Source organism: Schistocerca gregaria, chromosome 2 (assembly GCF_023897955.1).
Source record: "Schistocerca gregaria isolate iqSchGreg1 chromosome 2, iqSchGreg1.2, whole genome shotgun sequence".
Lineage (NCBI taxonomy): Eukaryota > Metazoa > Arthropoda > Insecta > Orthoptera > Acrididae > Schistocerca > Schistocerca gregaria.
This window is the reverse complement of record NC_064921.1, coordinates 36742362-36758428: the sequence shown is the minus strand read 5'-3', so window position 1 is coordinate 36758428 and position 16067 is coordinate 36742362. Positions and strand designations below refer to the sequence as shown.

At 44.4% G+C, this 16067-nt stretch overlaps 1 protein-coding gene and 1 long non-coding RNA gene across 2 annotated transcripts in view; one reads left to right on the top strand and one right to left on the bottom strand.

The window, feature by feature from the left end:
* Positions 1–14524, bottom strand: part of LOC126336270 (uncharacterized) — a 46934-nt gene extending 32410 nt beyond the window's left edge. The window contains exon 1 of the long non-coding RNA XR_007564938.1: positions 14321–14524. This is a non-coding gene — a long non-coding RNA (uncharacterized LOC126336270). The remainder of the gene's footprint in view (positions 1–14320) is intronic.
* Positions 14525–14548: 24 nt separating this feature from the next.
* LOC126336269 (putative E3 ubiquitin-protein ligase UNKL) overlaps positions 14549–16067 on the top strand; it is a 253332-nt gene continuing 251813 nt past the window's right edge. Inside the window, exons 1-3 of the mRNA XM_049999767.1 lie at positions 14549–14697; positions 14796–15005; positions 15274–15460. Of these exons, the coding sequence (XP_049855724.1) occupies positions 14639–14697; positions 14796–15005; positions 15274–15460 (456 nt within the window). The 5' untranslated portion in view covers positions 14549–14638. The remainder of the gene's footprint in view (positions 14698–14795; positions 15006–15273; positions 15461–16067) is intronic.

Here is a 16067-nt window from a genome sequence, read left to right as displayed (position 1 = left end):
TAGTCTGTTCCTTTAAATGTTTCTTTACAGTGCTTGTATACCAAGGAGAAAGTCTCCCAATCACTAACTATGGTACTGGGTACATAGCTATCCAGTGCATTATCAACTATTCTTGAGCCATAGTTATGCCATTTTTCCCATCCTTTTCAATTTAGTCTATCCTAAGCTACAGATCTCAAGCTCCTCATTGACACTATTGCTTATCTCTCTCTAGTTGCTACAACTGCCTCAAGGTCACTGATAAACTACAGATTGTGGACTTCCTCCAAGACGTCAGGTCTGTTTGTTGCCATAAGATGTAATACATTTCCATCATGAGTGTGGTTCCTAGCAATATGTTCTCAGTAGTTTTCAGAGATAGCATTTAGTAGTATTGTTTCACACGATGTCTTTTCACACCCACTACTAACAGATCTTTTACTTCCCCACTTGACTGCTTGGTAATTAGTCAACATCAATGATTACAGTATGACTGGGAACTGAGGTACAAGAGCAAAATGAACTTTCCTCTAAAATGTTTCATTACATTAGGAGGAGCACCATCTGCATTTCCAAATTAGCATGTCCTTTCAATGAACATTCCAATTTCCTTCAAAAATCTCACTGCTATCAATTTCAGGTTTCAACCAACTTTCTGCACCTAATAATATGCGAGCTTCACTGTGTTTCCAGAACACTTGTTTTTGCGGATTCATGACTTAACTCTTTATGAAAAAACTTACACAACAGAAATGTTGCCCCCTTCAATGTACTCCCCTCCACCCTGGACTGCTCCATGAGAATTTTCCACTGCCGGAAGCAGTGCTGCGGGTCTTTTCCTGTTATGTTGTCGAGGAGGCCCATCACATTTTCTTTCACTGTGTCCACGGACTCTAACCTGGTTCCTTTGAGTGCAGACTTCAGGTTTTGGAAGAGAAATAAGTTACATTATGCTATGTCAGGCGAATAAAATGTATGTTCCATTACTGGAATGTTGTTTTTGCCAAAAACCTCTACACAGACAACACATTATGAACAGGCGTGTTGTCCTGACGAAGAAACCACAAGCGATTCTTCTACAGATCTGGTCTCCTTCTCGTCGCAAATGTTCATGGAGGGTCTCCAGAACAGTTACATCAGCTTGATTGACAGTCTGATCTTCAGGCACCCAATCAACGTAGATAACCCCTGAAATATTGAAGTAAACAATCATCGTTGCTTTGAATTTGGTTTACTCATGTGCTTTCTTCTTCCTAGGAGATTGAGGGCTCTTCCAAGTCACTGATTGTCTTAGTCTCAGGATCATATTGGAATATCCATGTTTCATCACACAATGTTTCTGCGAGTGTCAGCACAGCAGTCCACTCTATGTTGCTTTCGTTTGTTTGTGCGGATTCTTGGCACCATTAGCACAAACCTTTGTCATGCCCAGATCATTGTGCAAAATATGTCTATCTGTTTTCTTATAGATGCAGCTAAGTTCAGGCAGTAGTCTTCTCGAACAATTAGTATAAGATTAGGAGAAAAAGTTGTGTTTGGCGGTGACAGAAATGACATATTCACCAATAAAACACCGTAACTCCTACTGGAGAAAGCTAAGGAAACCATCAAGAATGCTTACAAGTGTTCAGTACGTAATAAATTAACACTGAACGTAGCTTATACACAGTCGAATCACATTAATGGGGCCACTATCTATGTTCATCAGAATGCAGTAACCTTTCAGGGATGGAACGTGGTAACTCTACCAGAAGACAACGCATGAAGTGTGTCAGAGGGGCACGAAGAACAGTGTCATCTTCATCGCACTGAAGAAACAGAGCGATTTATCTGAGGTCCAAAAGGGCACAACCATTTACTTCCGGGCCGAGGGTGGAAGCGTTTCTAAAACAGCTAGGTCTGTAGACTGTTCGTGTGCTGCCATGGTTAAGTATACCCGTGCACGGAAAAATGGCGCATACCAAAACTGGTGCCAAAGCAACTGTGGCACACCACAGGCCACAGATGACAGGGATGAACGATGGTTACGGAGATGTGCAACTTCAGAACTACCAATTGCCCAGATGAACTGAGGGGCTACCGACAGCATCTCCTCGACAAACGTCGCCGCATACAGGCCTCCACGGCAGGTGCCCAGTTCGTGCACCCGTACTGACTGCTGTTCAGTAGTAATGAAGGCTGGAATTTGTGTGCCAATATCACAACTGGACATTCACCGACTGGTGACAGGTGGCTTTTTCAGATAAACCACCATTTATGCTCCATCAGATTGAAAGCAAAAACCCTGCATAGACGGTCAGAAGATCCAGGCCAGAGGTGGGAGCATTATGGCATGGGGAATGTTTTCCAGGCATTTTTTGGCCGATCTCTTCTTTCTGAAAGCTAAAATGGACCAACAAAAGTATGCATCTATCCTCGAGGACCACGTCCATACTTATATATAGTTTATTTTTTCTCATCAGAATGGCACTGAGTCAATGCAATGTGTCACCCAACTCTAAGTGTGTGTGTGTGTGTGTGTGTGTGTGTGTGTGTGTGTGTGTGCGCACAGTTTGATGAGCACCAGGGTGAGTTTACTGTATTCTACCGCCCACAGAACTCCCCAGCTTTAAATGCATTCTAGACACTGTGGAACCACCTCAATCGGGCTGTTTGCACAGTGGATCCTCTACTGACAAATCTAGCGCAGCCAGCCCTGGCAACAATGTTGGCATGAATCAGCATTCCTTTCAGTACCTTCCAGAATATCAGCATTCTTCTCTTACAACTCTCGAAATAGTGCTGCAGTGGTGTAATGGTCAGCATTTCGGTCTAGTAAGCGAGTAGTGCTCTGCACTGTAAAAAGTGGTTATTAAGGTAATCACATTAATGTGACTGGACAATGTAAATCTAGAGATTTTATAACAAATACAAAGTTTTTAGGGACAAATACCAGTAGTCAGTTAACAGGATTCTGTCACATTTTGATGCGTGATCACAGTTTCCTGCTTTACGAGACAATTGTATGTTAGGACCTAGTGACAACAGTAATGTCTTACCATTCTCCCGAGTCAACCAACTGGCAGGATGCCAGTTCAGTTTTTCAGGTTGACAAAGGTCGAGTGATTTTCCAAACAAACTGGAGTTAATGCACAGACTATGGAGGCAAGTTTGTGGTCCAGAAGTCATCAATGGTTGTCTTAGTGTATGCAGTGCTGAAGAGCAAAGCTATGTTTTATATGATAAGTTACCTCAAGTATGTTGTATGTAATCAAAGAACATTGTACAATAGGGAGCATCTGAATAAGGCAGTGCAGCTGCTGTGGCATTTACCTCAGATACAGGAAATGCAGTTGGTTGTGCTCGGCCATCTCATAAATTTTTACATGGTTTTCCAAAATAAATTTTTGGAATTCTGAGTTGAATCCTCCATAAAGGCTGTGGCTGAGTACCTGTCCTATTCCCAGGGTATATTTATGTATTCTGTGTGTACGTATATTTTTAGGTATCAACGGTCAGTCCTACACGGAACAGATGAATTGACAAAACTACACACCAAAGAAGGGTCTAGTGTACGAAACCTGACGAAAGAAAACTCCGAGGTCCACCGTAGGTCGACAGAGTCTACAGAAAAGGATACGGAAGAAGATAAGAGCAAAGGAAGAAAGGCTGGCAAGGTGCCCCATCCGGGAGCAGCCAGAGGCCCTCAAAGGCAGAAAGTGTGACAGGGGCCTTAACTCTTGCCAGTTACTGGACGCACCCCACCCAACATTACACAGAAAAGACTTGCGACACAGATAGGGCGAGAGCAGCACAGGAAAACAGAAGAACGACACAGAGCCAAACAGAAGAGGCAAGAAGGGAGAAGAAGAGAAAACTGAGGGTGGAGCACGGTCTGGGGCAGAAAACCGTGCTTGGATAGCCGTTGTCTGGTTGGGGGGAAAGGAGATGACAGGGCATCCTGTCAACCTCTTGACAAGCCAATGAGGCTAAGGTGCCACCCCTTAAAGATAGAGATAAAAACCCGCTTCACGAATAATCCATAAAACTGGGACAATGGCTGAGGCATTATCTGCTAACACTGGGGTTAGACAGTCAGGAAGATTAGGAGTCCGCTGCAGAGTGGCTAGGTTAGGACAGTCTGGCAAAATTGTGACCACTGTCAGATGGGCACCACAATGACAATGGGGCAGATCGTTGCGACGGAGATGTCCACAGTCAGTTGAGTATGGCCAACACAGTGCTGGCAAAAGACAACAGAGCCCTCGCGAGAGGTCCATACAGTAGTTTTTCGACAAAGTCAGTGTATGCCATTCCGTATTCCAAATCCTTAGAACCTGACAGCATTAATACCAAATGAACGTCCAGTTCAGGAATGATCCTGAGAAGAGGCTTGTCGGTAGCCAATCTGGCTAGCCTGTCAGCAATTTCATTCCCCAGGGTCCTAAAGTGACCTGGAGCCCAGGCAAAGACCACCGACCATTCTTTTGTTCAAGGGCAAAAAGGGAATTCTAGGTACTGAGAAATGAAGGATGGTGAAGGTTACGACTGGCCAAGAGCTTGTAAACCACTGAAGGAGTCACTACAGATGAGGAAGTGACTCGCCAGTGTAAGAACAGATATGCTCAAGATCACGAGATGGCCACTAACTCTGCAGTGAAACACTGCAGTCATATGGTAAGGAGTGGAATTCATTACATCCTGCACGAACGTAAGCAAAGCCAGTGTAAGCGGCAACCATCGAGCTATCATGATAGACAATTTCTGAACCTCAAAACACACCAAAAATGGAAAAGAATTGGTGGCAGAGGGCCTCAGTCAGGGCAGAGTCTTTCGGACGTTAAGACAGGTCAAGACAGAGCTGTGCATGGAATGCACAGAGTAGGGGAACATCAGTGGGTCTGGACAATAAATGGTGGTAGGGTAAGCTGGAATTCAGAAAAAAAGGGGACAGATGTAGGTGGTGATTGTAACCTCACAACTGGGCAGCCATTGCGGGAGGTGGATATCTGCACCTGGGAAGAGGAGACGGGATTTCAGGTACTCCAGAGAGCAGTGGATATATAAGTCGAAAGCAATCAACTGTTGTTGGCGCAGAAACTGCAACAGTGGAACCCCTGCCTCTGCTAAGATGCTGAAAGGTTACAGTTGCCAGTCGTACCTCACAACGGTGTGCACCTGTAATGTTGAAGGTGATGCTGAGTCACGTATGAGATCCTTGTAATCTAGGTAAGACCAATGATTTGTAAAGCCATAGGAGACTAGAGCAGTCAACATCTCAATTGGTTTTGCTGAGGAATTGAAGAGCGTTAAGTAGTGACCAACATGTGTGTTTAACACACACACACACACACACACACACACACACACACACACACACAATTTTCCCCCTTCGGTAAGTCTTTCTGCTCCGCTTTCACAACCGATGGTTGCTTCTTCAGGAAGGAGAGGGAAAGACGAAAGGATGTGGGTTTTAAGGGAGAGGGTAAGGAGTCAATCCAATACCGGGAGCGGAAAGACTTCCATTGGGGGGGGGGGGGGGGGGGGGGGGGTGTGGAAGGACAGGTGTACACTCGCACACACACCCTCTCCCTTAAAACCCACATCCTTTCGTCTTTCCCTCTCCTTCCTGAAGAAGCAACAATCGGTTGCGAAAGCTAGTAATTCTGTGTGTGTGTTTGTGTGTTTTGTTCATTGTGCCTGTCTGCCGGCGCTTTCCCGCTTGGTAAGTCTTATATATATATATATATATATATATATATATATATATATATATATATATATATATAGAGAGAGAGAGAGAGAGAGAGAGAGAGAGAGAGAATCCACCACATTGAGAGACTGGCTGGTTGGTAGGTTTGGTGTATAAAGGGACCAAACTACAGTGTCATAAGCCCTTTTCCCTGACAAGCAAGGCTCAAGGTACAAAACACCCAAACACCACACCTAAAAAGAAAAGGAATGGAATGAACAAAAAATGAGGAAAACATGCACCACAAGGAAAAGTAGAAGGTATTAAAACCATAGAGCAGATGGACTGGCCTAGCTGATCACAATAATAAAAGAGGATGACCCAGCCACTCTGCAACAAATTAAAATGTCCACCGCAAAAAGACAAGGTGGGGCGAGATGAACACATGTAGGGAAAAAGACAACCACCAAGACAAACAAATGCAAATAAAGTGCGACAGAGTTAAAATGGAGGGAGAACGAGAGATAGCGTTTTCTGCCACAGAAACGATCATTGTAGTTACCTGCTCAACCACCACATTGATGTCACCCTGTGGGGGAGATTCAATGGTGACAACAGAGGTGAAGGCTTCCCAGTCTGCCTTATTTAAAGCCCATCTGGGCAGGTATCCGTGGGCTTGATGCCAGGGCAGTGACAGGAAGATGGGGAAATGGTCACTACCATACAGGTAATGTGCTCTCCACTGGATAGATAAGAGAAGGCCAAGAATGCCAACCGAGAGATCAATGGCCGAATACATGTCATGTGCCACACTGAAATGTGTGGTGGCACCTGTATTTAAGAGGTAGAGGTTGAGTCATTATAGTAAATTTTTGACATCTCTACCTTGGCCAGTAAGTGCGGTACCACCCCACAAAGGGTTGTGAGCATTAAAACCTCCCAAAAGTAGGAAAGGTTTAGGGAGATGATCAACCAGTGCAGCCAATGCGTTCAGGGATACTGCACCATGCGGAGGAGTTTATACATTGTAGACAGTTATTTCCTGCACCATCGTCATCCTGACAGCCACAGCTTCAAAAGGGGTTTGAAGGAGCACAGGTTCATACTGATTTCAGGACATACACAAACTCCGCTTGACACACTATTATAGTCACTACAGTTCTCGTAATATCCCCTATAGCTGTGTAGGGGAGCGGTCCGCATTTCCAAGAACCAGGTTTTCTGAAGGGCAATGCAGAAAGCACGTGTAAAGCTTAAAGAGTTGCCATAGAGCAACCAAGTGGTGGGATGAACCACCACAATTCCACTGGAGGATGACATCATCGTGAGACTGGGAAGGCATGGAATATTCAATTAGGCAGTTATGCCTCAGGGTCACCTGCTGTCACCGTCTTATTGCCTGAGCAGTCTATATTCATTGTATCTGAGGGTTCGGCGAGATCTATGCTCTGAGCGGATGCCAGAATCTTCACCTAATCTGCAGACGCAGAGCTTGTAGGTAGCAGTGCTGTGGGTGCCACCACAATTCCCTTGGTCTTTGGGACCTTCTTTTTGGATTTCTCTCAATGCTCCTTGGGTTTCCTTGGCTGGGAGGACTTCACTGATTCAGTCTCCGGGACTGAGGATGAGCGTGAAGCCCTACGACCAGCTCCTTCTGGGCTCTTCAGCCACTGGCAGGTGCCATCTTTCCCACTAGCAGAAACCTGGGAAAGGTGTGACCCAATGGTCCCTTCCTAGCGAGAGGAGCTGAAGAAGACTTACACTTCTCCAGCGCAGAAGTGGGGATTGGTGTCCCTGATGGTTGGGGGGGAGGGAGGTGGGTTGCTAAAGAAGTAGATGGTGTAGGAGCAACACATGACAGTGGTAGACCATCACCTCGACCTTCTCAGGTAGCGTATTATCCTCGAAGGCCAAGATCGAGGCACCGGTGGCAATCCGTTTCTCTCTCGGTGCCCACTAGACACGCCAAACGAAATGTACACCTCACCACTCTAAATTGGCGCACAGCTCATCAGACTGCAAAAGAAGGTCCATGTGAAATATGATACCCTGGACCATATTTAAGCTCTTATGGGACGTGATGTTTATGTAAACATCACCCAGCTTGTCAGAAGCGAGTAACGCCCATGACTGGGCAGAGGGTGCTGTTTTGAGCAAGACTGACCTAGATCGCATTTTAGACAATCCCTCCACCTACCCAAACTTGTCCTCTAAATGCTCAACAAAAAACTGAGACTTTTTTGTCATGAAAGATTCCCCATCAGCGCTCGAACATACAAGGTACCAGGGCAAATAAGAGCTGCCGCCATCCTTAGCATAACGTTCCTCCCATGGTGTGGCCAGGGAGGGGAAAAATTTGGGGTCGTACTTCTGTGTGTTGAATTGAGCCCATGAGAGCTTAGAATCTGCTTGTGTTTGACCACCAGCAAGAGATGATGTACTACTCTGTAGGAATCAGCATGGGTTTCGAAAAAGACGGTCGTGTGAAACCCAGCTCGCGCTATTCGTCCACGAAACTCAGAGGGCCTTAGACACGGGTTCACAGGTAGATGCCGTGTTTCTTGACTTCCGCAAGGCGTTTGACACAGGTCCCCACAGTTGTTTAATGAACAAAGTAAGAGAATACGGACTATCAGATCAATTGTGTGATTGGATTGAGGAGTTCCTAGATAACAAAACGCAGCATGTCATTCTCAATGGAGAGAAGTCTACCGAAGTAAGCGTGATTTCAGGTGTGCCGCAGGGGAGTGTCATAGGACCGTTGCTATTCACAATATACATAAATGACCTGGTGGATGACATCGGAAGTTCACTGAGGCTTTTTGCAGATGATGCTGTGGTGTATCGAGAGGTTGCAACAATGGAAAATTGTACTGAAATGCAGGAGGATCTGCAGCGAATTGACGCATGGTGCACGGAATGGCAATTGAATCTCAATGTAGACAAGTGTAATGTGATGCGAATACATAGATAGGTCCCTTATCATTTAGCTACAAAATAGCAGGTCAGCAACTGGAAGCAGTTAATTCCATAAATTATCTGGGAGTATGCATTAGGAGTGATTTAAAATGGAATGATCATATGAAGTTGATCGCCGGTAAAGTAGATGCCAGACTGAGATTCATTGGAAGAATCCTAAGGAAATGTAATCCGACAACAAAGGAAGTAGGTTACAGTACGCTTGTTCGCCCACTGCTTGAATACTGCTCAGAAGTGTGGGATCCGCACCAGATAGGGTTGATAGAAGAGAGAGAGAAGATCCAACGGAAAGCAGCGCGCTTCGTTACAAGATCATTTAGTAATCGCGAAAGCGTTACGGAGATGATAGATAAACTCCAGTGGAAGACTTTGCAGGAGAGACGCTCAGTAGCTCGGTACGGGCTTTTGTTAAAGTTTCGAGAACATACCTTCACCGAAGAGTCAAGCAGTATATTGCTCCCTCCTACGTATATCTCGCGAAGAGACCACGAGGATAAAATCAGAGAGATTAGAGCCCACACAGAAGCATACTGACAATTCTTCTTTCCACATACAATACGAGACTGGAATAGAAGGGAGAACCGATACAGGTACTCAGGGTACCCTCTGCCACACACCGTCAGGTGGCTTGCGGAGTATGGATGTAGATGTAGATATGGTTCACCATGTGCCAACCGCCCTGATGCCATCCACTCCGACCAGCAGTCCTCCCCATGGGCACCACCCAGCCGCAGTGAAGGCCACCTGGCAGGATGACCATTGCTGGGAGTCCTGATGCCTCACGGTGAAGGGCATCTATTCCTCAGCATACGTGGGGAGTTAAGGGCACAGGCATCAGCACAGCGATCCCTGTGTGGTCAGAGGGCTACAACAAACAGGGTACATGGCAGCCTCACCACAACGGACTAGCTACCATGCTGGATATCATGTGGAACCAAGAAAACAAGCCCATTATCATTGTCAGCGTAGAAAATAATATGCACAGTTGATGGAAAAATACACACCCAGGAGGGTGACCTTGCCCAACAGTTGGAGAATGAGCAGAAGTGCAGATCCACATTGATAAAGGATGCAATAGGTCTCAGTGCATGATGCACACGATGCACCATGTTAGGCGTCCTTCCTCAATTGGCTTGCTCTCCGGAAAATTTTGAAAAATGGAGGTGAAACCCTACAGGCGACCATCACATGAAGGCCGAAACGTGACAGACTCCTTTTAGTCACCTCCTATGACAGGCAGGAATACCTCAGGCCTATTCTAACCCCTGGACCCGCAGGGGGTGAATCTGACCTGGTCCTGGAGTAGCGTCTCTGGCTGTAGGCACAGATGATTTCAATTCCCACACAGAGAATGGAAGCTCGTACATCACACCACTGCACAAGAAGAAGCAGAGCATCATCATTTCAACAGCCCTACAACAAATGTGCTGTAGTTTGTCCAGCTAAAACCTGAGCGAGACACTATTTCTCAGTAAGAACATAAGGGGAGATGTAAAGCCCTCACACAAAATCCACCTTCGAGTTCCAAACTCGTGCAGAGGGAGTAGACCAATAAACGGAAGTTGCGAAGTCCTTTTGGGGGTTCCTCTTCCGTACTTTTTATCTTTTGCTTGCTCATGCTCTCACAATTTCGAAGGCACAAAGACTTCCCCAGGTGGTATTTAATTGCTGCAAAACTGGACACCCAGCTCTGATGGCCGAGCTACAGTCTTCATTCCATCAAAGTTAAGTGTAGCTCCACTCACCAGATACACTGCCAAGAGCATGTACTCATACTTGAATCTGTGGCAGCATCACACTTGCCAACTGGTTTTGTTACACGCTGGAGGGGGGAAAAAAATGCAAACACTTGAGGTTGCACGAGTTTGAAACTTTTTTTTTGCTTCACCACAGTCTCGACGTTTCCTTCTCTCATTACAAAACCAAACCTTGTGCTCCATACTGGTCAATCCCCAGAGAAGTTTATACATTTTGGAGGAATGTTGACTACAGTTGTCAGATCCACGAGCTGTGCCTTCACAATTTCTAAACATAGCTCTCCCATCACACACCACAGTTGTATGACCAAGTCTCTGATACGTGAGGCATTGTGCCAGATCGAGAACAAACAGTTGAAGCTTTTGTGTCAGTGGCCAATCTGCAGCTGATGACACGATTGCAACTGCCAGTACCTGACCACTCCTGGCAGAGCTCCCAGCCCCTAGCTGTGGCACAATCTTTGGCTTCGCCCTGCCAGTAGCTGCACTACCGCAAACACGGGCCTCAGTGTCAGTGAAACATGCAACCTCCTCTCCCCCCGCCTCACACGAGGCTTATGGTACGATAATGTGGCATGTGCCCCACTGAGTGGAGGACCTAGAAGTGATACAAGAAACTTTGTCAATACAAATTTATAGTACGCTAAAGGAAGCTCTCATACAGTGTTTCATACTGTCACCAGAGCTCCGATAAAAAATCACAAATGTCAATAAAGGTAATAAATCACCATCACCAGTACCCAAATTCTTACAATTATTAGTGGGCCCTGAACTTTTGCCCAAACAACCTTTTCACCAGCTATGGTTCCATTAAGTTCCAGTTGAGAACTGTGCTGTCATTGTGACACACCCTTACCAAAACAGCTACACAACTTCATAAACAGCTTAGATGAAATTCATACATACAGAAAAATCAATAACAGACAGTGTTACTACAATGCAAAGGCTTATGGAAGCTGCATCACTGACTCTGGAACGTGCACAAATACTTCCCACCCACAGCTACATCTACTAAACCAACCACGGGGCAGTTGGCAGCCCAAGAGCCACAACTCAAAATGTAAATAGCTGCACACCAACAGCTACTAAGTAACAACTGGAGAGAGAGAGAGAGAGAGAGAGAGAGAGAGAACAAAACAAAAACACGATAAAATGCTGTCCCGTAAGAATCGCCAGAGTAACGGTGTTGTTACCCCAGGCATTTTGGCAACTCAGCCTGCCAGTGCATTTGGTCTTGCAATTGCGCAGATTTAAAAGACATGTATTACTGGGCACTATGGTCTGCCAGCAACAGTTAAGCTCCTAGAACTGTGTGTGGTACAGAGACGGTGCAAACACCACACTATCTGCAGTCAAACAATCATTCTGAATTATTGTGCACGCCGGTACACTGAGTGAAGAGTTTTTGACTGATTTGAGTTCAGAAGTGAGTGGTCTATCTTACAAGAACACAACAAGATGGGCTTAATGTGACCAACAACTCCAATTCCCCTGTCAATGATGAAAAGCAATTAACACTGCATCTGAATCCCGACTGTCACTTGACACTGACTTTTGCTATTACAGACATACCCGGTCCTATAATTGCTGCAGACTTTTTATGTAACTTTCTACTGGTTTCAAACAGGCTCAACAGCCAATTGGTTGCATCAAGTGCTGTGTGACACCCATGTAGTTTCCCACACGAAGAAACCCGGTTCCTCTCATCATTAGGGTTTTGTGATTCTGCTGTGTGCTCACAGCAGTGTGGAGCACACGTGTATGCATCACACAAGAAAAAAGACAAGATTCACAAAACAATGTCAGATGATGTACTTTCCCCAAGACTTGCTTCAGGATTTTCCAACACTCACCAAACCCGCCAGTGCTACCAGGGACTGTGACATGCACTATTCGACATAATATCTTCCTTGGGATGTGTGGTTAAATTCCTGGGATACTCTGTCTCCAACACAGGCTTCTCACCATTGTTCGAGTGGGCCAAAGCAGCACAACAGGTACCCCTTTCCAAAACTGATGAGGGGACCCACTGATGCACTCTGGTTGCCACTGAGTAGCCACTCTCAGTACTACTCAGTGGTGAATATACTACTGGTATCTTAAAATACCGTGGAGTCCAGGGGAAAAAGCAGCTTTCCACAGCCTAAAGAAACATGTCACAGACATTGCTGCTGAGACAACATCGATGTGCTTTTGGTCAATGTGAGCCAAACAGCAACAGACACAGCTCTTTGGTAAAGGAGTGGATGGCAAATGGCAGATTCTTGCATCCCTTTTTAAAAACTTAATCAAGCAGCAAAAATGGATTGCTACTGACCATGAGTTGTTTGCTGTTTACTTTGCTAAGAACCATTTCCAGGCATCTGTTGAAGGGGGACACTTCAGAATTTTTATGGGCCAAGCAGCTATCTTTCAGAGAGACAGACCTTGGCTCACAACAACAGTGAAGTCACACCAAATATATCACACAGTTCACAACTAATGTGCTTTCTTAAAAAACACCTTATCACAGACTGAGTATCTCAGAATTGCACCAATTTAAACTCTGTTCTCTGGGTAGAGTAGGTGTCTTAAGCAACAGGAAACTCCTCTGATATGCAGTCTTGCACAAGAGCAGTGAATAGCTCTGCAGTTCAGATGTGTATCAACTCCAAATCTGCCGGACAGAATTTGGTGTGATGTAGCAAAGGGGTTGGGGTGCAGCAACCGTACGTACCAGAACATCACTGTGAGGCTTTCGACACACTGCGTAACCTGTCCCACCCAGGAATCTGAGTTGCACATAAGCTAGTATTCGACAATGATGAGTGACCCAGAGATCAAAAAGATTGTTGTGTACAGGCATGTGTATGTCTATTTACGCCAGTGTAATAAGATCGGCAGGTACATCTTCGTTCTGATCACTCCATTTCCGACGCCGTCAGCAAGAGTTTACATATGCAAGTGGACACCGTGGACCAGTTGCTGTACTCTTTGGGACAACACTATTCACTGACAGTGATCAATAGTTTTAACAGGTGGCCAGAAGTTGCCACAATCCAGAACATACGTGCCAGTTGAGCAATAGTGCACTCACAGTTCTCCAGATTTGGCATTCTGCATAATGTAATCACAGACTGAGGGAGGCAATTTGAAAAGCCAGTTTTCCCACAAACTGTTACTACTGTGTGACTGCAACCAAGCCCGCAATCCGATGTACTTGCCACCAGCAACAGGATGGTGTAACTGCCTGCAACTAACCTAATGTATAGGCCTAACCCCTTCATTGCCCCTGGTCACACTCGAATTGAGAACAATGAAGGCAGTCATACAACACACTTCTGTATGCCATCATTCCATTTCATATCTGTACGAACTGTAACACACAGATATTTATAGTAGTTCACAGGATTCATCTACGATTTACTGAAATTTCACTCTTATGATGCGTTTCTGCATTTTGTGGCATGCACAATTTTATATTTCCGAACATTTAATGCATGTTGTCTTCTCTGCATCACTTTGAAATCTTATGAATATACTTTTTAAGATGGACAGAAGAGAATAAGTAGAATATTTATATGGTGGACTGTGCGGAAAATCCCCACGTATCTCTAAACACAAGCAGCAAGGTGTAAGTGGCGAAGAGAGTTACAAGACACTAAATCCGCAATATGCTACATTTATAACCATTTAATAGTGATTGATTGACGGCATGCGGGATATTGGAATTCACACAACTTTTGCAAAATTGTACGACGCGTTCTTAATACAGTACTGAAGATTATATGATTAATCTCCTTAACTTCAATGTGTGCAACAAAAGAAACTGCGAGATGTGTGGCGAACGATAAATTTAAAACTTGCTCTATTCATACAGAGGTTGAATGTCGTGTTAGATATGGTTTCATCAGAATGTTTAGGAACATTGTCACACGTTGATAATCCTCGTTACCTGACACTTTTCCATAAGAATTTTATGTGGTGTAAACGGCCTGGCGTGTTCCTCGATGTTTAGCGGTTAATAAATCGTTTCAGGTAGGTAGTGTATGAATCTACGAAAGCATCCAACACAAACTTTTCTTTCTCTTGTCTCACACACCCTTTCGTAACGGCCTCCATTCCACTGATTTCTTCGATCTGGCCTCTTCCACGTGACTTCAAACTCCAATGGGGTAGCAAGAGAAGTCCACACACACTTACCAATAAGCGCGTCCTGTCAGACGCAGCGTTCCGTGCGCAGTAATGATGCGCAGTGTGTTAGCATCACAAAATGCAGTCTGAATCAAAAACTTTGTTGACAACTCCAACAGAAAAGCCGAATCATTACTCGTAAGTTCCGGGGTTGAAGTGTCAAGCGTTTTCTGAAGGGCGTTTACACTATAAAAGTTCACCGATAAGGATGAAGATGATTTTTCTTCCTTTTACAGATATTTGAAGGAGTTTCGTGTGGAACAGTGTCCATTGTTTCTTCAACATAAATGTACCCAACACAGACCTTTCACTTGTTTTCATTGGCATTTTATGAATCAGCGGCGGAGGAGACCCGTTAGAAGACGAGATGGAACTTTTAATTACAGTGCTGATAATTACTGCACGAAGTTTGATGAAACGACAGGACAGTGCCCCGAAGGAGATGAGTAAGTTCAAACCAGTAGTTTTTATAGTTGAATCTTTAAATACCTCTTTATTATTTTTATACGCATTTCGTCGATCATCACGTAACGCCTTTGCATTCATCCAAGCACGTTACATTATACAATTGTTAGTTGTTCTTTTTCATTAAAAATATAAACAACCATTTCGGATCAGTTTCTGTAGTTTCTTCATGATAAAATACAGTAAATCTTATTGATCTATACATATTTGCATAGAATGCGATCCTGGATCATTATTTATTGTTTTCAGTTGTCAGTTTTTACATCGCACAGCAGGTGATACAGAAAGACGCTATCACCTGAGATATTACAAGACATGTATGTGCGTTCATGATACGGATTCACGAGGATTTTGTGTGAAAAACGGACCACATTGCGCGTTTGCTCATGGTAATCATGACCTAAGGCCCCCAGTGTACGATATTAATGAGCTTAAGGTGAGTTTCCTATCACCGTTCTCAATTCATATTGTTTACTTTTACGCTTACTTTAACTGTCAAACCCAGTAAGAATTAGAACTGCGTTTGATAAGTTAGATTTGATAGAGTTAAGATTATTTATTAGGGATTGAGCTTGTCATTTCAATTACCAGTTATTATTTGACAAATCAGAAGTTTTGTGAAGAATTTCACTTAATACTGTACCATTTATGCTGGCATAAATAAATCATGAAAGTAAAACTCAACTCAGTGTAAATTATGGAACTGGCTTACTATCCTTAGAGCAAGAACTGTTCATCAGCACTTAGACTCATTAGTTCGTTAATGTAGTAAAAGGGGGAGGACAGTAAAGCAGTTGTTCCACACGCCCCCCCCCCCCCCCCCTCCTCCCTTCCAGTAAATAGATATATGGTGTCAATAAACATCAACAGCAAGACTGCAACATTTCTGCAAGTTGAAATTGACAGATGGAAATAAATGGTCTCTCACACTGAAACGAAGAACAGCATTTTCATTTACGTTCCTCATGTGTAATTAAGCTTCAGAAGAGTCAGCTGTATTTTCTTTTTGAGTAAAAATGTCTAGATGATATTAAACAGTTACA